At 38.8% G+C, this 22,022-nt stretch overlaps 1 protein-coding gene across 1 annotated transcript in view; it reads right to left on the reverse strand.

Moving 5' to 3' along the window:
• Window positions 1-49: 49 nt before the first annotated feature.
• taok1b (TAO kinase 1b) overlaps window positions 50-22,022 on the reverse strand; it is a 36,297-nt gene continuing 14,324 nt past the window's right edge. The window contains exons 2-20 of the mRNA XM_073823863.1: window positions 20,196-20,443; window positions 20,008-20,079; window positions 18,434-18,535; window positions 15,608-15,653; window positions 15,191-15,287; window positions 12,808-12,921; window positions 12,638-12,729; window positions 12,452-12,545; window positions 10,891-10,972; window positions 10,611-10,778; window positions 10,147-10,347; window positions 9,858-9,995; window positions 9,383-9,619; window positions 8,937-9,065; window positions 7,077-7,280; window positions 6,705-6,944; window positions 6,406-6,618; window positions 6,011-6,193; window positions 50-3,433 (exon numbers count right to left, since the gene is read on the reverse strand). Coding sequence (XP_073679964.1) covers window positions 2,894-3,433; window positions 6,011-6,193; window positions 6,406-6,618; window positions 6,705-6,944; window positions 7,077-7,280; window positions 8,937-9,065; window positions 9,383-9,619; window positions 9,858-9,995; window positions 10,147-10,347; window positions 10,611-10,778; window positions 10,891-10,972; window positions 12,452-12,545; window positions 12,638-12,729; window positions 12,808-12,921; window positions 15,191-15,287; window positions 15,608-15,653; window positions 18,434-18,535; window positions 20,008-20,079; window positions 20,196-20,327 — 3,084 coding nt within the window. The 5' untranslated portion in view covers window positions 20,328-20,443 and the 3' untranslated portion in view covers window positions 50-2,893. The remainder of the gene's footprint in view (window positions 3,434-6,010; window positions 6,194-6,405; window positions 6,619-6,704; window positions 6,945-7,076; window positions 7,281-8,936; window positions 9,066-9,382; window positions 9,620-9,857; window positions 9,996-10,146; window positions 10,348-10,610; window positions 10,779-10,890; window positions 10,973-12,451; window positions 12,546-12,637; window positions 12,730-12,807; window positions 12,922-15,190; window positions 15,288-15,607; window positions 15,654-18,433; window positions 18,536-20,007; window positions 20,080-20,195; window positions 20,444-22,022) is intronic.

Below are 22,022 nucleotides of genomic sequence, written 5' to 3' on the forward strand. Positions count from 1 at the left end.
TTTTAAAAGCAGACAAATATATTAATACATACAAATGACAAAACCAAAATATACTAAAATTACTTTATTACAGTTGATTTCTTTGTCCAGTAGCCCTCTGCCAACAAAAGGAGTAATTACAAACAAAACATTACATTTGTCCCCTTAAGTTTTCATAATTTTTGTATATTTTAATTCACTTGTAAGTGTTTTTGTTATGAATAGCCATAACAATTTTTGTAATCTCTCCAACATTCAGTTTTTCACAATCTATACATTTTAATACAGGTTATATATGGATTGCTATGGTAATGTTGAAGCAGGAAAACGAGACAACGACCATCAAAACAAAAAGGTTGAAATACTGGTTACTGTACAGAGATGAACCACCTTCCTTGATTATTATTCATCCTGTTGTTTTCACACTTGTCAAAAGGGTCATTAAAACAAGGATGCTGCTTTCTTATAACAGGGCACACCTTTCTCCATTGGAAAATACTGCATGACCCTGCTTGCAAGGGTTAACTCACAATTTGAGCCTATGGCTGTTCCTCTGGTCCAGTGATTCCATTGTACTGAATGTGATTAAATGATTGGCATGTTTTGTCATTTACCCAGGTCAATAATCTCATGTTAATTTGTTACATTTGGCCCAAATCTTTAGGATTGGCTCTGCATTGGCTCAGTTGGTTTTAGTTAGTCAGACTGAGATAGGCAACTTTTTGAAATCTGGAATTCCATGCATATACCAGAAATGTGCCAAGATAGTGTTCATAGTTGGTAGTCATTATAGATAGCACTGATATTGCAAACTGTAAATTCTTTTCCTGGAAGAATGTTTTGAAGCCATTCTGAAACAGGCGTAATGGCAATTACGAAGACATTTCTATTTTTTGAACAAAACAAAAGAAAACCCATGCCATTTATCTTCGAAAAGATGAAGTTCACTGCTGGTTCACAGATAACAGAACATGAGTACTGGCACTAGTGAATATGGTAATTCATACCTTTGAAAGCAAGGAGAGCAAGAAGCAAAGAGAGGCAAAGTGATATCCTCTATATGAGTGTATTTGCAGGGGAAATAAAATATTTTTTTTTTTTTGGCTTTGCTTGACAACTCTGAGAATATGCTTTGTGTATATATATAATTTTTTCTCTTTTTAAATAATCAGTATTAGAAACCAAGTTGTTTTTTTCTTTTATCTTCACATTCAAGCAATTAAATTTTAGTCTAGTTTTAACTTGGGTCTTTATATTGATTTCCATTTTTTTTAATTTCTAAATATACAATATACACAAATGTTTTTCTATACATCTCACTTAAAGCTGTCTCCTGGCTGTATACCCTTCCACCGTAATGTTTTATATGGTATCTGACGTTTTTCAATGCATTTTTAATCACTTTTTTCTACATGCTGTGATAAGTGTTTAGTTGGAGGGAGGGCGGCAGTCGCTGGAGCTCTGGGGTGGGCTTGGAAGAAACGAAGGCATTGCAGGGACGACAGCAGCGGCACCCACCCGCCCAGCAAAAACATTCAGCGGTCTCAAGCTTACCCAACCCAGACCTCCCCACCCCTAAAATCCACACAACACGCTCTTGTCGAACCCAGCCTGAGAAAGGGAAGGAGGGGGCACCCGAGGACCAGGAGATCTGCTTGTATGTGATTGTAGTGATCAACTAAGAGTAGAAAAGGATGGTAAAGTGCTTTACTGCGATGTGAAGCTTAGTGAAAGAAGACTTGAATGTGACAGGCTATTATCCTTTTGCATAGTTGTGATTGTTAACTTTGGCATCACTAAATCAAAAGACTAAAACGAACATTAATATACTTCAACGGCTTTTGCCATACTGTTATTCAGGAGCAAAGTTTTACCGTGCCAACATGCTTTAACAATCACATACATTCACACAGCAAAACTTTTTAAGTTTATTAGTGTCATATTCAGTTCAAGACACCCCTACCTTTCGAGACCTCTGAAGTACCTCCACATTAATATAGTCATATATCGCTCACCTACCTTATAACCATCTATTTCCTTTTGGCCTATAGCAATAGAACACATCTGTTCATATACTTGCTATCAGAATTTTAGGCTGTTTTTAAAGTTTTAAAAGCAAAATAGCATCCTGGCCTCCACACAGTTTTTGGTTATTTGGACCTGTGGAAGGCAATGGCAACACTAAAAAAAATAAGATCACGATAATTCAATAATCAAAAAAATAATTCTAGGAATTTCACAGTATCTTTTCATAGTTAAAATTTGTTCTGGCACAAAAAGAGCATACTGTTTAGTAACACATTAAAATTAGTGCTTGTTGTTTAAAGACTAAGCTAGACAAAATCTTGATTCTTTCACATTCTGCTATCTAACTTTTACACCATCTATTAGTATATATATTTCTGCAATTGTTTTCTTATGAAACAATATGCATTTATCTCCCACTCTATATAACCGGCACCATCTGCTAATAAGACCATGATAAAACCCACTGCATAAAGACTTACAATCTCACCTGTGAGAGGTAATGCACAGCATTCATATATTCGTTCTCACCCTCACTAAAATTTTCAAATAAGTTTAACACTCTAAAATGCACATTGCATTTTCTCTGAAATCAAAACTCTTTCACATCATTGCAAAAATGACTTGGGTCATTCTAGATTCTAGCTGAAGTTTGATACAACTGGCCAGAATGTTTTAAGTGCCTTTATGGCTAACATTCTTAAAACCTGAACTACAATGGATGCATTTTGTGCTTACCATGTGTATAAAAGATGTATTCAGAGGATTAGAAATAAAGGAATGGGTGTAAAAGTAAAAAAAAAAAAAAAAAGACCACGGTGCCCCTTTTGTCCCTTCCCCTATGGCATTTTGGGTCAAGATGGGTGTTGTGGGAGAACAGCGGGTGGTCTTACGTGTAGGACAAGTGCGAGCCATTGGAAATCTGAGAGGCGATGCTGGCACTCCTGCTCATCCCCTGCTCACTGCGGCCCCCCGAGGTGGCCCGCCGTACCGCCTGGGGACTGTTCCGTAGCCCACCACTTCCACCGCTCGAGCGCTGACTGCCCCCAGACCCGTGGTGCACCCAGGGAGGCGTCCCCCCTGAAGGTAGGCCGTGACCCCAAGGCTGCTGGATAGAGTCACTGTGGCTTGGGTGGTGATGGTGGTGGTGGTGGTGGTGGTGGTGGTGGCCGTGCTGGCTGCCGCTATGGTGCCCGCTCCAGTGTGACCCCTGAGAGCCTGCACCATGCTGGGAGCCCCAGTTACTCTGAGCCCCCGGAAAGCTGTGGCTGTGGCCGTCGGATGAGGCCAGGCTGGAGAGCACCATGTTGCTGAAGCCCAGACGCATGCTTTCAGAGTCAAACGCCTCGGTCTCCCGGGCCTGCTTCTCTAAAAGACTGCGGATTCGTTCCGAGCGCTCATTTTGCAGGGTAACCATCTCTTCTTCAATCTAACCAAAAACCAAAGCCGAATCAGATAACATTCACATTGAAGACATTACCTTTTCTCCACTACTGTAGTTTTTTTAAGGCTAGAATACACCACACAACTTTTCCCCCGACTTTTGGCAAGAACTGCCGCATGGAAGAGTCAACAATAGTTGATGAAAGTCAAAGCTAGTATGCTATATTTTTATTAGATATACAAGATTGAAGAATATCCTAGGAACTATAAACCAATTTGGAGCAGACGTCAAAATTGCATCACCAGCAGCTGTGCATGTATTGTCATGGCAGAAAAACACTGGTAACAAGCGGAGGGAAATGGGTAAAATTCATGGAATGAGAGAAATAATGTTTTGTTGTGCCTTTGGATGTCAGAATCAGAATGCAAATCATTTTAATAGAATACTGTTGTCAAAAACGCCATCTGAAGCTAAACACAGACATAGACATTTAGACGAACAGTCTATGGATGAAACCTACTATGATCACCCTACTTTTAAAGCATAAATTTTATTTAAACTATTTGTCTACATAATATTGACGTATGCAGTTCATAGGGGACATATTGGATTACAGTCACAGCACGAAATACTATTTAAACCTATAACATTTACCCATTTTATCTCACGATTCTGATGTTTTTTTTCTCTGCAAATGCAGGTTTATATCTCATAGTTTGGACTTGATTTATTTAAATAATAGCAAGTTTGTCAATTCTGAGGGGGGAAAAAACAGAAGTGTGGGTTAAAAAGAGAGAATGACGAGTTGATTTTTCTTTTTAAAATTGCTAGAATAAAGTTGGAATTTTAAAATATAAACAATTTCATTTTTTAAATTATTTTTATTTCATGGCTTCAATAGACTGCTACTTGAAAACTGTCATTTTCTGCCACCAGATAAGCTCTGTCCACAAACAAATCGTCACCACTATTTGCGAACACCGAATTGGTCTATATAAATAAAACCAAGAAGCTTTAGGCTTCTTTGGCTCTCTTTGACTCCCACTGTTTGATATGTGCCATCTTGTTCATGGCGCAAGCTAAACACACAGCCATTGATACAATGTAACATTGTTGGTAGTATGTGCTTAACCCTTAGAAAGAAAACAACAGGATAACAAAATAATTGTAGCAAGAGTTTAAAGATGAAATAATTGCTCAGTGAACTGTCTGAAAGTGAAAGCTGCATCTCTGCTTTGTTAACTGCTGCAATAAAGTTGATTGATTTTTGCAAAGAAAAGACTTCTTCCACAACACTAGTCTGCAGATATTGGGCAGTCAGAGTTTACTGATTTCTCAGAAAATTGTGTAGTGTATGTTGGGCACAGATCTTCAGACAATGATTCCATCTAGTTGGAGGAGATCAATATTTTGTGCTCATTTCACAACATTATTTTCATTTGTTTCCTAGAAACAAGGCAGATGGTTCTGTGTGAGATTGTGTTCAGAAGTACTTGAAAGTCTGGTAGTGAGTGATCACTTCTTTAGCATATGATGTCCAGATTTTCCTCTCTACAGAGTCGGCAAATGTATGATGCGTAGTCTTCAGATTTGAAAGGTTGTGTAGTATATTCAAGCCTTTAGTCAAAATACTTGTCAAACTTGTTCATTTTTGAAGAATCTACACATTTTTAAATACTGAATTCAAATTCAGTATTGGAAGGTCAACAAAATGGCAAAACACTTGTTCCTGTGCATGTATTAAGGGAATGTGATGTGTCTTTTTTGAATTTTGGATGTTTAATTAGGCTAAACATCCTTAGTTTAAAAAACAACAACTTGTAGATGCTTCAAAAATGTAAACTTTCATATTCCACTGAAAAGGAATTGTTTGACAACAAGAGTTAAAGAAAGAGTTTACCCCAAAAATAAAATGTCCCTATGATTTACTCACCCTCAGTCCATCCGAGGTGTATATGGCTTTCTTCTTTCAGACAAAGATAATCAGTTATATTAAAAAAAGGTCCTGGCTCTTCCAAGCTTTATAATGGCAGTGAATGGGGTTTAAAATAAAGTTAGAGGGAAGTAGTCCAATAAAAGTGCATAAGTCCATCATAACAACACTTCCACATGGCTCCAGGGGGGTTAACAAAGGCCTTCTGAAGCAAATCAATGCATTTTTGTAAGAAAACTATACATATTTAAAACTTTGTAAACTGTAATCTCTAGCTTCTGCTAACTGTTGTATGCGTGTTACATTTTAAAGTAAAGTTTACCCCCCAAAGCCAAGTGGAGTACTTTTTATAATGGATTTATGCACTTTTATTGGACTTCATCTAACCAACTTTATCCTAAAACCCATTCACTGCCATTTTAAAGACTGGAACACCAGGACATTTTTTAATATAACTGTATAATAATTGTATTCGTCTGAAAGAAAAAAAATATATATATATCTAGGATGGCTTTTTTCATTTTTGGGTGAACTATCACCTTTAAATGGTGCACAAATGACAGAACTTTCTTGACAGTTTTAATTGAGTTTTAATTTTTATTCTGGAATGTCAAAAACTCTTTAAAACAACATGACTCCCCCCGTGTTTTCTAGTAATGTGCTGCTTGGGTTTGTATTAGTTAACATACCTTCTGCTCAAGAAGAGCCCTTCTCAGCGAAACCCTCTGCTCCAGCTCTTTCCTCTCACGATCGTGCTGTGCATCTGTCTGCATCTTGATCTTGCTCTGATAAGCATTTAGCAACTCCAGCTCCTGCTGTAGCTGCATCTTTAGCACCTGACATTCAGCCTCCTGTGCCTCGTCCAATCGCAGCTGAGGAGCAATATGGAAGGCATAGTTACATTTAGAACTGGTGTGTAAAAGACAAAAGGTAATTGGCACATTACTGACATTTAAATTAGGAGAACGGATCTAGGTAATGCCTCCTGCATTGCTTAGCCCACAAATGAATACTGTGAAGTAACTCCTGCAGAACTTTGTGAATGGTATACATATGCCTACACCTAACATGGCAGGTCACTCACAGCTTGTGTGGAGAGCATGTCATTGATGGAATGGTCATACTGCTCTGCAAGGATAGCTAATTTCCGGGTCTGCTCCTCCTTTAGTCTCTTCAACACAGCCTTGTGGTCAGACTTGGGTGTGGTCTCCAGGAGGTGGTTGCGCAGGGCCTTATACTGCCGTGTCTGGATTTTACATGTGTCCTGGAACTGTTTCTTGATCTGCAGCTCTTTAGACTAAAGAGGAAAAAAGATTTACTGATTTTACACCACTAGTATGTACTGGCTAGTGTATGCTACAGAAACAAGCATAGGCTACACACCTTGAGGCTCTTGGGCTGTTGCCGAACCTCCATGACATGTTTGCGGCGTAGCTCACGCTCTCTGCGTTTGTTGTACTCTAGCTGGTTGGTGAGTTCAGTCTGATGCTGCAAGCGGATCAACTCCGTGCGCATCTTCTGGATGGTGCCCAGCTGCCTCACCTCTAGCTCCTGCATTGACTCATGATGGCGGAGCAGCATGGCATGTTCCAGATCTTTCTGTGTCTGCCGCTTATTTAGCTCCTGCATCAAGAAAACCGCTGACATAATATTTGTTTTCTTTGGAAATAAAAATATAAGAACTAGAAAAAATGTTTGTTTTCATTTATTTAATTTTAAAAAACTAGTTAAGTCTTTGAGGAAAAGTGACATTACCTCCCGTACAAGGTCTTGCTCTACATTGTGTTTTGCAGTGAGGATTCGCCTTTTAAAGCGCCGACATTCCAGCTCCAGGTACTGCCGCTGACGACGGAGCAGGTTGGCTTCCTCCTCTGCCTGGTAGTGCTGAAAGTTCTCCTTCTGCTTTGAAAGCCACTCCTGCTTCTCTTTCTTAGGGGTGGACTGGTTCTCATTTAGCTCCTAAACTCAACATGGGAAACATCAATGGGTTTTAAAAGGAAATAGACATTTTTCTTGCTTTAAAATATTTGTTTTAGCATAAAAAGGCAAAATTTAACTACATATTCTATTTAAATATTTGTTATATATAAAAAAAAATTATGACCCCCTGTGGGGAAAATCAAGTGTCTCCCTGGTGTTTTATAACATATTTAAAGATAAACCATGTGCAAATTCATCAGTCAACACCGTTGCTGACGATTTTCTCCTTAAAAATGCAGTGTCCCAAAGATGGACTCAAAAATTGTGGTTTTAAATGGTCCCCGTTTCGTACCGTCACAAACATGTAATCAATCCCATCAACTTGTGAGACGGGACTTTACATATCTGGGGCATATACATGAATCCATTTAGCTGGCTAGCCAGGTAAGTTTCAGTTTAGGTTGCGCCAACTCTGGATTTTACGCATCATGATTTGACTTTCAGAGGTCTTCATTGCCATATTAAATTATGCACCATGGCTAACCTGCTCCAGGTTATATTCTGGTTTAGAGATCTCAAACCAAAATTTGATCAATCAGCTTTGGGCAAAGTGACACATCTGTGACACAAAGTCACTACCCCAGTTTTTCTTGCTCCAAATTAAAGGGCACTATACAGTAAAACATATTTTAAAGATGATTATTTATTATAATTATTCTATAAAATGTATATGATTATTATACCCTTTAATCCATTACACAAGCCATTTTAGTTTAATAATAATTAATATAAATATATACAGATTATATGCCATTATGAATAAGCTCAAGAATCAATAGATAACACTTTAAACAGGACTTCATATAAGCTTAGATTGAGTTTTTGTACATCTATACATTTATATAGATTTAACAACTTTCACTTGTACTGACATGGCAAGATGTTTTATGTAAGCTGTCCTCTTTCATTGACAGCTCTTTTCATCTTGCTGTGTAAATGTGTTTAAATTCCTAATATTTTTCAAATATTCTTTAAATATTTGGCAGTGAATCACACTAACTCACGAGAAGTCACTGTGCATTGTAGAGAGTTTCAATGATTATAAACAAACTTTGTGAGATTGCAATAAACTAAGAGCAGTGACAGTTTTTAGTGTTCACAACGGGGGCACACATTGCACGCTTTTAGGCTATAATCTATTCAGAATTTGAATAACGAAGAAATAATTTTCATGGGGAAAAAAATGTTTAAATATGTAATTTTAATAATCAAAAATGAATTAAATTTGTGTCTGCAGGGGGGCTTTAAATGAATAAACATTCTTTTTAATATATAAAGAGAAAAAAAAACAAGATGAGAAGTTTTAACAAGATGATTTTTTTTTACTAAACTACATTTTTAATGCATTTTATTTCTTTATTTAAATTCTTCATTTTTAAATCAACTTAGTAACAATGTTCTCTTTCATCTTCTGGGGTGTATATTGTCTATGTGTATGACTGTGTAACAGTCAGATGGCTAAACAATAGATATGCATCACTTTTTAGCTGTATTGCCTATGACGATTTCCAGCCTTTTCATTTTTTCTTAATTCATTACACTGTTAAAGGAAAAACAATCTCACAGATCTCAGAAGTCGGTTTAGATGTAATTATGCCAAGATGGAAAACACTATTGGCAAATCCATGTGTTTACCTCTTTCAGTTGTTCCTTTCTCAGTTTGTACTCTCGTTTCTGTGACTCCAGGAAGCTACTAAGCTCTTTCTTTTGCTGTGCTTGAATGTGCTGTTGGAATTTCTTCTCATCATTGGCAAATGACTTGGCCTTTAAGAAATAACATTCATGAAAAATAACAAAAAATGCACAGTGCCTTTGTTATGATGAAGCAAAAATAAAATCTCCCCCATTTGTTCCCACAAAGTAGAAAGCACATAATTCTCTATAACGTCGTTTTATGATGCGATTTGTCTTCACTGGAATTGAGGGCTATTGGCCATGGCATTAGAGGAAGAGGGGAATTCCCAATTCAAGAGCATTTTTCAGGTAAACTTCCACATTATTTTCCACATCTTTGTGCCACCCAACAAAAGATTATGCTTGAGAACTAAACAGATCATGTGACATGTCTTCCGCACACTTACATCTTTCTCTATGGATGCTTGGTTTTTCTTCACAAGTTTCTCCATCTCAGCGGCAAAGCTGTTCCGCTGGGCCTCCAGCTCTTTGTCCAGTCTCAGCCTGTGTTCATCCATCTCCGCTTTCAGTTTGTTCTCCAGTGCCATGAGGTGCTTCTGGTGCTGCCGTCTCATGCGCTTGTAACCGGACATCTGCTCCCTTAGCTCAGAGTCCTGCTCATGTTCCTGCATCTGTCGTGTCACCTGAAAGGAGGAAGAACACAACGAAATGGAAGGAAAGTGAAAAGGAAATAAAAATAATTAAGAGACGTCTTGTGAATTTTGAAGAGTATAAGAACCTGAGACTGGGAGTGATTTCCTCAGTGTCTAAACTGAAAGCAACCATTGTCATGGTTCATTGATTATAAAACGAGTAATGTAATTTTGACATGTATGCAAATTTGTGAAGCATTTCACTACAGATACTCTGCGAGTGGCTCACCAGAGAGGCTGTGCGGATGGTGGCAAAGTGCTCGCGGTTGCGATGGTGTTTGCGTTGTGGGGGCTGTGCGGGTGCCGCCTGGGCTTCTGAGGGATGAGGGCGCGTTTCAGGATCCTCAGGGTAAACTTCCTGTTCTTCCTGATGGACACAAAAGCAGGAAACATATATTAGGTATTATGAAGTTAAATGTTCACAGTCACTTAAAGTCATGTAAAGGATCTTTGATTTGGGTTATAGAAGAAGACAAGAAGGTTTCCGAGACATTTTATCAAGAGGTGCGTGAACGTACAGGCTTCAGGTGTATGACCGAACTATTAGACATAACAGTGTGGTCTTTCTCCAGGTCCAGGTCACTCTTGTCATCAGCAGCATCGGGAATGCTGTTCACTGAACTGCTTTGAGAACTTGCGCTGATGGACATGCTGGGAATGGACTGATTACTGCCCACACTGCTCACTGTGCCCGTACGACCAGCACCGTGCTCTGGCTCCTAAATACACACACACAAAACATCAGTTCTCATGACCTTCACAAATTCGTGTAAAACCTGATAGTCATGTTATCCACCAAGATTTGAGAACGACCCAAAGAGTATCCTGTACTTCAAAAGCAAGCAAGAATATAAAAATTTCCCAAAAATGTCCAGTTTTAAATCTGACTTGAACATTTGGAACGCATTGATTTTGGACTCCACTTTATATATGAGCCATTCAATATTAAAATACTGGAACTAGTTAAGGCTTGCGATCTGACCTCATCTCCCTCCTGGGTCTCAGTGGTCGGCCCATTGTGCGCCTCCTGAAAGAGGATCTTCTTCATTTTGCGGTACTGCAGGTTATCCAGCTCTCGGACCGCATCTTTTGTCCGCAAAATTAAGTCTATCAGAACAGATTCTGGCCTCTCTCGCAGGACAAAGGCATGCTATGGTTTTAGTAAAGAGTGCAGAAAATAAAGCAGAATATTTAGGTGGATTATTATTAATGACGACTAACAATTATTTGAATGTGTTGATAATTCAGTGCAAAGTAAACACCTGCAACAGATCCTCAGAGTGTGGTCTGTCTTGAGGGATTTTCTGAAGGCAAGAGTCAACAAAATTTCTAAAATAATCCGTCCTGAGGAAAGAAAATGGCACAGCATGTAAATCGAATAATGACTGCCCATTATTGCAGAAATCACTCAACATTTTTCATAATTAATATACATCATGCATTTGCTCTAAAATGACAAATGATTTAATGGTTTAATCGAAGGTTAATTGAAGAATTTCTAAGGCTTTTTAAAGATAAATTAAAGCAATAAATTAAAATGTTCTTTAAAGGTTGTATCAGCGATTTCTAGCCTAAAACATAAAGTGTCAATTTCAGCTGACCTTTCATCACGATCCGCTCGCTGCCTGCCCCATAAATTGTCTGTGAAAAAACCGCGTCTCTCTGGTCAGCCTAGGGTCCGAGATATGCCAAAAAAAAACAATCGGCGCTATCAACTATTCCACAGATAATCAAACAGTGTTCCAACCAATCAGCGTCAGGGGTTTGGTGTTGTGGACTTTCCTACTGGTGCTGGGATGTGAGGGAGGCGGAGCGAAAGTCCACAACACCAAACCCCTGACGCTGATTGGTTGGAACACTGTTTGTTTATGTATGGAAAGGTTGGTAGTGCCGATTGTTTTTTTGGCATATCTCGGACCCTAGGCTGACCAGAGAGATGCGGTTTTTTCACAGACAATTTATGGGGCAGGCAGCGAGCGGATCGTGATGAAAGGTCAGCTGAATTTGACACTTTATGTTTCAGGCTAGAAATCGCTGATACAACCTTTAAATAAAAATATCTTTCAAGCAACACTTCAAAGTTTAAAGAAAATACACCTTTCGTTGAATAACAGTGCTTATCACTGGGTGACAAGCTCTTGTAATAAGCAGAGAACATTATGAAAATTACATCTAATTAATATAATCTATAATCTTTATATAATCTAACTATTTTGTACCGTATCCGTGTAATTCTCTAGCTGTAAAGGCCATCTCTCCCATTTTTTCTACAAACCTGATGCACGTGCATCCAGAATGTTACCAAACCTATAATTGGTCTATATATGATTTACTATCTAGCCCTAATGCAAACTGCTATTTTTGTGTATATATGTGACCCTGGACCACAAAACCAGTCTTAAGTCGCTGGGGTATATTTGTAGCAATAGCCAAAAATTCATTGCATGGGTCAAAATTTTTGATTTTTCTTTTATGCCAAAAATCATTAGGAAATTAAGTAAAGATCATGTTCCATGAAGATTTTTTGTAAAATTCCTACTGTAAATATATCAAAATGTAATTTTTGATTTGTAAAATGCATTGTTAAGAACCTAATTTGGACGACTTTAAAGGTGATTTTCTCAGTAATTTGATTTTTTTGCACCCTCAGATTCCTGATTTTCAAATAGATGTATCTCGGTCAAATATTGTCCTATCCTAACAAACTATGCATCAATAGAAAGCTTATTTGTTGAGCTTTCATATGATGTATAAATCTCAGTTTTGTAAAATTTTACCTTATGACTGGTTTTGTGGTCCAGGGTTACATATTAGTTAACTCACCATTCACTTGATTGCAGCGTAGGGCTCTCATTCTGCGCTATGTGGTATAAGGCACTCATCGCATTCATGTTAAACAGAGGAGGTTTCCTTTCCGCTACAGCAAAAGGAAGAAGCAAAAGTAAGACTGACTTTTACAACATGAAAGAAACAAAATTCAATTTACAATGAGCAGCACTTCTTTGTCACCTAGTTCTATGCAGGTGATCCCAAGAGACCAGATGTCAACCTTTCCGTCATATTGTCCCTCGTCCATAGCTAAAATCACTTCAGGGGCCATCCTGAGAGGAGATGGCTGTGTTAGTAACCAGGCTGTGTGAATGTAATAATTATTACTCAAAGATAACCACTATGCTCACCAATATGGTGTCCCCACAAAAGAGTTGGCTGGAGAGGCAATGGAGGCAGAACCAAAATCTGCCAGTTTGACTTGTCCAGGCTCGGTCAGCAGGATGTTCCCAGCTTTGATATCCCTGAGTGAAGAAAATAATATACACAAAAGTCAAAATTAGAGGTAGTTTCCCTCAATTCCACAGGCAGTGTCATCTAAAGAACTGTTGAATATTTGTGTAAGTATGCAAGTATGAGTCTTTTCATAAGAGTCTTATGTTGGTGAATTGGAATACAGTGGCATGTATGTTTGTTGTCCCCTGCATTTAATTCAATGCAACCCTACAACTAAAGCTAAAACAACTTCCTTTGACAGTACACGGTGCCGCAACTAAATAAAAGACATTCAAAAACAGTTAGCAGAACCAGTGTCATTAAAATCATTCGGTTCGGGTCATCGGATGCAAAACTCACTTTTACATGTTGTTTGAACATTAATGCGTGTTGGCAGTTTGTGTGCATAACCACCCTAAACTGATAAAATCCACCCAGTGGTATTTTTTAATCTTTAAAAGTAATATCCTCTTCTTAAAATCAGGTCATTCTGAGCATCTGGTCGGTGTGACGACACACAGACAGAGGCCTTACCTTAGATCCGTCCTCACCGAGCAGAAACAGTCTGACTCCGATTTTTTTTTTAAATATAGAAAATCAGATAGGAGTCTAAGGCCCGGTTTTGTAGATGGGGCTTAGCCTAAACCAGGATTAGGCCATAGTTCAATTAGGACATTTAAGTAATTTTTATAACCGTGCCTTAGAAAAGAAACTATACTGGTGTGCATCTGGAGACAAAACAAAAGCACTGATATATTTTAAGATCAGTCAGTCCAAGTTTCTTTCAGTTGAAACAGCTCAGATTTACATTTAATCTAGGACTAGGCTTAAGCCTTGTCTGTGAAACTGGGGGTAAATCAATCAAAATCAAAAATGCGTTCAATACACAAATAGAAACAAATATCAAGGAATGAATTTTATTTCACTATTTGGTGTATCTACAGAATTTTTAAATATAAATTTAAGGCAATTTATGACCCTTTTTAAGAGCTGCACAAGTAAAATGAACAGTATGAGTAGGATTGGACAATGTACGGTAGAATATGATTTATAATTCAGATACAGACAAAAACAAAATATCTTATACAATGGAATTTCAGCCTTTATACCATTAAAAGGGATAAATCGAGTTTATCATTTATTATATTTATTTAAAACATATATTACTGTCTTAATTGTTTAGATTTTTAGAAGGCACATTAACATTTACAACTCTGTGTTTTCTGCATAAAACATAGGCCGATAATTGCAATCATTTGACCATAAACGGCTGAAAAAATGTGAAAATAAAAATTGATTCTGTCACGAGGGGGCGCTTTAGGAGCGCTGAAATAGTACGGTTTCCCTAGTAATGACTGTCCACAAAGCACAATTAACGCTGTTTTATCAGGCATGACATGAAAATGCCAACAACACGTTTCTGAGGACAGTCGTTTCCCTTCAGATACATTCATATAAAGACATCCGTGTGGCGTTTTGACTTTGAAACGTGCAGCGTGCGTATTTATTCAATGACATCATTGCCTTTTGAAGTTTAATCCAGCCCTATCGCAATTCTCGTCTATCCGTCCCCAAATGTAAGACCTCCTAAATTATAATTAAGACTTTTCTTATACTATTTAACACATTTAAAACTTTTTATGGCCTTAAATTTGATACAGCTCAATTGAGGAGTTTTTAAGGACCTGCAGGAGCCGTCTACTTTACGATAGCCCATCGGGCAGCCCAGTGACACATTTTGGTAGCCCGACTGGAAAACACAATAGCCCCGGGACGTTGGGCCAGCGATTTTGCGAGCCCTGCAGAGGATTAACGTTACTTTTGTTTTTGAAAGGAAAGCGCCGATCCCGATCTACATATGCGTTTATGTTCGTGCGAATCATTCGTAATGCAGCTTCACCCACAGCAGAAGTGAGTATAAGGGCTTTTTATGCATCTTTGCAAATGGCCTTACTTAATAATGTGTTGGTTAGCAAGTTTTGCAGCTAAATGCGGTTAAACATGGCTAAATGCGGCTAAAGTAAACATTACAGCTCGTCATCCCACTACAGAGAGGGGCGAGCAGAGCTCATTAGCATTTAAAGGAACATGCAACAGAATAGCTCGCTCTAAAAAGGGCTGATTTTGACAAGGTAAAGAGAGTATTTTTTACACTACCATTGAGAAATTTTAAACAAAGTATGTTATAGACTTCTCATTAAGACCCTAAAGAATCATAATAACTTGTGGAAAATGGGCATCCGATGACCCCTTTAAAGAACTCCGTAAGATCATCAACAAAAAGTAAAACCCACAAACCTGTGAATCATGTTATGGGAATGAAGGTATGCAAGGCCCTGCAAAGCACCATGGGTAATTGCTGCAATTTCAATTTCCTGAAGGGGCTTCTTGTGCACTAAGCAAAAACGGTAAAGGTGAATGTTCATCAAACAGACAATCATTTGCAGTCACATTAATGCATTTGACAGACACTTGCATCCAAAGTGACGCACATTGCATTTAAGGAACATTTGCTTGTATTTGTTTTGTCAGTTCACGCATTCCCTGGGAATCAACCCATACCTTGGTGTTGCTAGCGCCACGTTCTGTTTAAAAATAATCCAACTATTAAAGCTTTACTTTGATCATAACTAAAGTTTGAAAATGAATAAAAACCCATATTTGGATGAAATACTACTAATGCTTCTAAATGAAACCAAATGTTTAGAATCTTACCTTCAAGGAGGTCAGAGGCAGAGCCCAAACAGTACTCCATGACAAGCTGAAGAGAAAACAAACAATGAATAATAAAGATTAAATGGATATTGTGTTTATACAGTGCCTTGCGAAAGTATTCATATCTCTTAAATTTTTTCACGTTTTCTTATGTTGCTGCCTTACGGTAAATTGCTTTAAATTACTTTTTTCCCCACATCAATCTACAGTCGTGGCCAAAAGTTTTGAGAATTACATGAATATTGGAAATTGGAAAAGTTGCTGCTTAAGTTTTTATAACAGCAATTTGCATATACTCCAGAATGTTATGAAGAGTGATCAGATGAATTGCATAGTCCTTTCTTTGCCATGAAAATGAACTTAATCCCCAAAAAAAACTTTCCACTGCATTTCATTGCTGTCATTAAAGGACCTGCTGAGATCATTTCAGTAATCGTCTTGTTAACTCAGGTGAGAATGTTGACGAGCACAAGGCTGGAGATCATTATGTCAGGCTGATTGGGTTAGAATGGCAGACTTGACATGTTAAAAGGAGGGTGATGCTTGAAATCATTGTTCTTTCATTGTTAACCATGGTGACCTGCAAAGAAACGCGTGCAGCCATCATTGCGTTGCATAAAAATGGCTTCACAGGCAAGGATATTGTGGCTACTAAGATTGCACCTAAATCAACAATATATAGGATCATCAAGAACTTCAAGGAAAGAGGTTCAATTCTTGTTAAGAAGGCTTCAGGGCGTCCAAGAATGTCCAGCAAGCGCCAGGATCATCTCCTAAAGAGGATTCAGCTGCGGGATCGGAGTGCCAACAGTGCAGAGCTTGCTCAGGAATGGCAGCAGGCAGGTGTGAGCGCATCTGCACGCACAGTGAGGCGAAGACTTTTGGAAGATGGCCTGGTGTCAAGAAAGGCTTGTCCGGAGAAGAAAAGGTGAGCGCTACCATCAGTCCTGTGTCATCCCAACAGTAAAGCATCCTGAGACCATTCATGTGTGGGGTTGCTTCTCATCCAATGGAGTGGGCTCACTCACAATTTTGCCCATGAATAAAGAATGGTACCAAAACACCCTCCAACAGCAACTTCTTCCAACAATCCAACAACAGTTTGGTGAAGAACAATGCATTTTCCAGCACGATGGAGCACCGTGCCATAAGGCAAAAGTGATAACTAAGTGGCTCGGGGACCAAAACGTTGAAATTTTGGGTCCATGGCCTGGGAACTCCCCAGATCTTAATCCCATTGAGAACTTGTGGTCAATCCTCAAGAGGCGGGTGGACAAACAAAAACCCACTAAGAAGTGATTATGAAAGAATGGGTTGCTATCAGTCAGGATTTGGCCCAGAAGTTGATTGAGAGCATGCCCAGTCGAATTGCAGAGGTCCTGAACAAGAAGGGCCAACACTGCAAATACTGACTCTTTGCATAAATGTCATGTAATTGTCGATAAAAGCCTTTGAAACGTATGAAGTGCTTGTAATTATATTTCAGTACATCACAGAAACAACTGAAACAAAGATCTAAAAGCAGTTTAGCAGCAAACTTTGTGAAAACTAATATTTGTGTCATTCTCAAAACGTTTGGCCACGACTGTACTCTATACATCATAATGAAAAAACAAAAACAGAATTGTCACAGCGTTGTACCTTTATTAAAAATAAAAAAACTGAAGTAGATTGCATAAGTATTTGTACCCTAAACTCAGTACTTAGCTGAAGCACCTTTACAGCCTCAAGTCTTTTTGCGAAAGATGCAACAAGCTTTGCATATCAGCATTTGGCAATTATCTGTCATTTTTCTCCTTACCTCTTCACCTCTCAAGCTCTGTCAGGTTGGACAGGGCAGACACATATTTTTAGTTTTCTCCAGAAGTATTTGATTGGGTTCAAGCCCAGGCTCTGGCTGGGCCACTCAAGGATGTATACAGAGTTGTCTATAAGCCACTCTTGCCGTGTGCTTAGGGTCATTGTCCTGTTGGAAGATAAACCTTCTGTCCAGTTTGAAGTTCTGTATGCTCTGGACTGGGTTTCCATTAAAGCTATCTCTATATTTTGCTGTGTTGAGCTTTCCTTCTACTCTGACGAGTCCCTGAGTCCCTGCCACTGAAAAACAGCCCCACAGCATGAGGCTGCTACCAGCACTCTTTACTTTTGGGATGGTACTCTGCAGGTGATGGTTTCCTTCAAAAATGATGCTTAGAATTGAGTTTCATCAGACCAAAGAATCTTGTTTTTCACAATCTGAGTGTCCTTTAGGTGTTCCAAATGCCAAGTGTGTTTGCCATAGAGCCCATATGGGTGGAGTATTGTAGTGATGTTTGTCCTTCTGTAGGTTTCTCCTATCTCCGCATATGATCATACATCAACTAGAGAGACCATTAGATTCTTGGTCACCACTCTAACCAAAACCCTTCTCCATTAATTGCTCAGTTTGGCCAGGAGGCTAGTTTTAGAAAGAGTCCTGGTTGTTTCAAACTTCTTCCATTAAGGGTAACAGAGACTACAAGCTTCTGTGAACCTTTAATGCAGCAGAATCAATTTTTTCTTGTTTTTTTTTTTTTCTCTAATATGCATTTTCAGCTGTTTTATTTTTAATAAATTTGCAAAGATGTTAAAAACCTGTTGTTTGTTTTGCCATTATAGTGAATGCAGTGTAAATAGATTTGGGGGAAAAAAGTAATTGAAGCAGTTTAACATTTAGCAGCAAGATAAAACGAAAAAAAAAAAAAAAAAGCGGTATGAATACTTTCGCAAGGCACTGTATACTCATTAAATTGTTATGCCAAAGAGTTAAAGTGAGAATAAAGAATTTAGAAAAGAAAGAAATCTTACCCATGCCGTGTGTTCCCGCAGGTAGCATCCTTTATACTCTATGCTGTTTGGGTGTTGTATTCTCTGGAGGAACTTGACTTCCTTAATGATATCCTGCCATTTCTAAGTGAAGACAGCAGAGCATTAAATCAAACCGTTTCCTTTCAAATCAGCCAGAAAGACTACAATGAATTCCAGTTTTCCACCAGATCACTGCATCCACTACTGACGTGAGCAGACTGGACATACTGACTTACTAGTACAGGTCCTGAAAAGGAAAGTCAGTCCTAAAAAGCTTCTGAAGGGTTCTTTGTAGATCTTACATGTAATCCGATTACTGCTAATCTGAAATTACAAAGGAAACGCTGCCACCAGCTAAAGTATGAATGGCCGTGGTGCTTCGCTTCAATCTGTGGTGTTACTAGAGTTAATGTGACTTCAGCAACTGACTTAACTTGCTTAATTTTACTGTGCTAATCACAATTTAAAGAGATAGTTAGCCCAAAAACGAAAATTTGATGTTTATCTGCTTAATCCCAGGGCATCCCAGATGAAGGTGACTTTTTAATGGAACACAAAGATTTTAAACTCAAACCGTTGCAGTCTGTCAGCCATATAATAGCAGTCAATGGGACACATGGCTTTAAGAGTCAAAAAACATACACAGGCAAAACCAAATTAAACCCTGCCTGAGGCTTGTGACGAGTCTTAAAACACGAAACAATCGGCCTGTGCAAGAAACTGAACAGTATTTATATAATTTTTTACCTCTGATTCACTGCAATGTCCAACTGTCCTGAGTGCATTTACAAAAAGCTGGCGGGTGACACGTCAACGTGCTCTGGCATAGTAGACGCATTCACGGAAGCGATCTGTCACGCGTATACATCACTCATTGTTTACACAGAGAGACTGTGTGTACGACAGCTACTCAAAATGATAATTATTTGTGCTTATCCTGATTGTTGCAACCAATTAAATACTAAAAGACTATGTTTGCTTGCGCAAACTCATCCAGGAGTATTGAATTTTCACAGACTCCCAACTTTTTAGCCTGATCGACTGAAGTTATGGTTGTTTGCTCTTCAACATGTGCTGGCTGTTGTGAATGCGCTCAGGACAGTTGGACATTGCGGTGGATCAGAGGTAAAAAACTATATAAATACTGTTCAGTTTCTTGCACAGGCCGATTGTTTGTGATGTATTGTCACGAGCCACAGGGTTTAATTTGGTTTTGTCTGTGTATGTTTTTTGACTCTCAAAGCCGTGTGGGTCCCATTGACTGCCATTATATGACTGACAGACTGCAACGGTTTGAGTTAAAAATCTTCATTTGTGTTCTACCGAAGAAACAAAGTCACCTACATCTTGGATGCCCTGGGGGTAAGTAGATAAACATCAAATTTTCATTTTTGGGTGAACTATCCCTTTAAGAGCCAAGCCACAGTTGTTTGTGAATGTGAAACAAAGTCGAATCCATGGGACAAGTGTAATATAATGCAATCACTCTGCCCACCCTCAGAAGGAAAAGCTGAATCCACAACCAAACTGTTGCATGACTATATGTAATGACTGTGGAATGTAGGAAAACTGACCTCATTAGACTGTTTCCCACTGTAGGACATCTTCTTGATGGCCACCACCTCTGCGGTCCGTGCATCCCGTGCCTAAGCGAGATTCACATCAGATTTCACAATTTAGTCTCCCAAACCTCTCATCATGCTCTGTTGCATGCATCTAAATTATGAATTCTATTCTATACACTGCAACATTTGATACATACAAAATACACTGCGCCGAAGCTGCCATGACCAATCTCACGGAGGTCTGTGAAGAGCTTCTCGGGGTCCTCTTTGAAGAACAGCTCTGCTATCTCGGGGTCCTTCAGGCTCCCTGCCCGGCTGGTGGCGGGCATGCTGCGAGCCGGAGGACGCGCCGCGCTCGCAGGGGACTATCTGGCCGTGCGACTGCGACGCGTAAGGCCCCGCTGGTTACTCATCTGCCAGAGGGAGGCAGTGTACGCATAGAGACCTGAGGGGGAACAAACAAACAAATATTTTAACATTTGTAATAGGGCTATCACTATATCATAATTTCACTACACTATTATAGTGGGCTTAACATTAATACAAAATATCACAATATTTGGCTAGCACTCCGTCTTTACAGAAACCAAAACAATCACACACTGGTAGGGCTGTGCAATATATCGAACGATATTGTGAGGCGCGTTTAGTCAATGAAGCCGGTGCTTTGATTAGTAGTAAATCTCCATCATGTGCGTTCCGCTCAGGTTCCGCTGGAGCGGCAATTGATACACAGAGACGTAAATCTCTGACAAGCTACGCCATATCGAGCTTAATATCGCATCCAGCGGAACCTGAGCGGAACGCACGTGATGGAGATTTACTACTAATCAAAGCACCGGCTTCATTGACTAAACGCGCCTCACAATATCGTTCGATATATTGCCCAGCCCTACACACTGGTAAGCTAATTTTGGTTGGGTACGTTATTTATTTATTTTTTTAAAGATTCAGAGGTGCCCTTTGTAACTTGAATGTGCAAGGCTTCCACTGTCATCTGCATCCAGCTATTTTTTTAGCTATATTAATTTTGATATAGCTATAATAATGTGATCAGCTCATCATGCTGCTTTATTTTTCAGACTAGTATTTCCCATATTATTTATTGATCTGTATCATTTATATTGTCATAATTATAAACATATGGGTTTAACCAGTATGTATAAGCACACTAGTAGGAACAGTTTTACCATTTACTGGACCTAGTTATTAACCTGTAACAACTAATGAATCTGAAGTTGCAAAAAATGTTGGATACTGACATCTACTTTGTTGGAATGTCATTTAGATACTTTTACTGGTGCTGGATTATGTACATTATTATTATATGTAGCATTTCAGGCTTTGAACTTACAACCTTTCGGTTACCTACCCAGTTCTTTAATTTCCTTTTACAAACTTGTAGGTGGAGCACAGAGTTGCCAATATAAAATGAACTAGATGGGTATTTGTGGTTCCAAAACAGGAACAAACCAAGAGGCAATAGAAACGGTTTTATCTTCAGATACTGATTCTACACAATGACCTGTGACCTAACCTTTGTTTACAGGCTGTAAATACATTAATGTCAGTGTCAGTACGACAGCTGATGAGCTCCCAGCTTTCATATTGACCTGCTCTGCTACATTCTTATCACCTCGTCAGACTTATTCAGGCTTGGAAGTAACTAAAGCAATGGTTTGACTAACAGTCAAACTCTGGGCATATTCACAAATCATTAGAGCTGATCAGCTGAATGAATGAAAGACCAATAGTGGGTACCCCTTTTCCATTCAAGTGGAATTTCCACTGACTTGAGAGCTAAAGCAATGACATAACTACGTTCCTACATAACACTTGTGACATGTATATCTGTATATAAGGTTATAAGTCAAGAGTTATGACAAGCTGCTTTTGATGCAACAGAAAACGCAGTGCCTAATTCAGCAATGAAGTGGCTGGAGCTGCTTGGTTCTGTGTTGTATCATATATTACCAGTGCAAGGAGCCTTGTTGATTACAGTTTTGCCTTGTGTCAGTTGTAAC

The sequence above is a fragment of the Garra rufa genome, chromosome 19 (assembly GCF_049309525.1).
Source record: "Garra rufa chromosome 19, GarRuf1.0, whole genome shotgun sequence".
Taxonomy (NCBI): domain Eukaryota; kingdom Metazoa; phylum Chordata; class Actinopteri; order Cypriniformes; family Cyprinidae; genus Garra; species Garra rufa.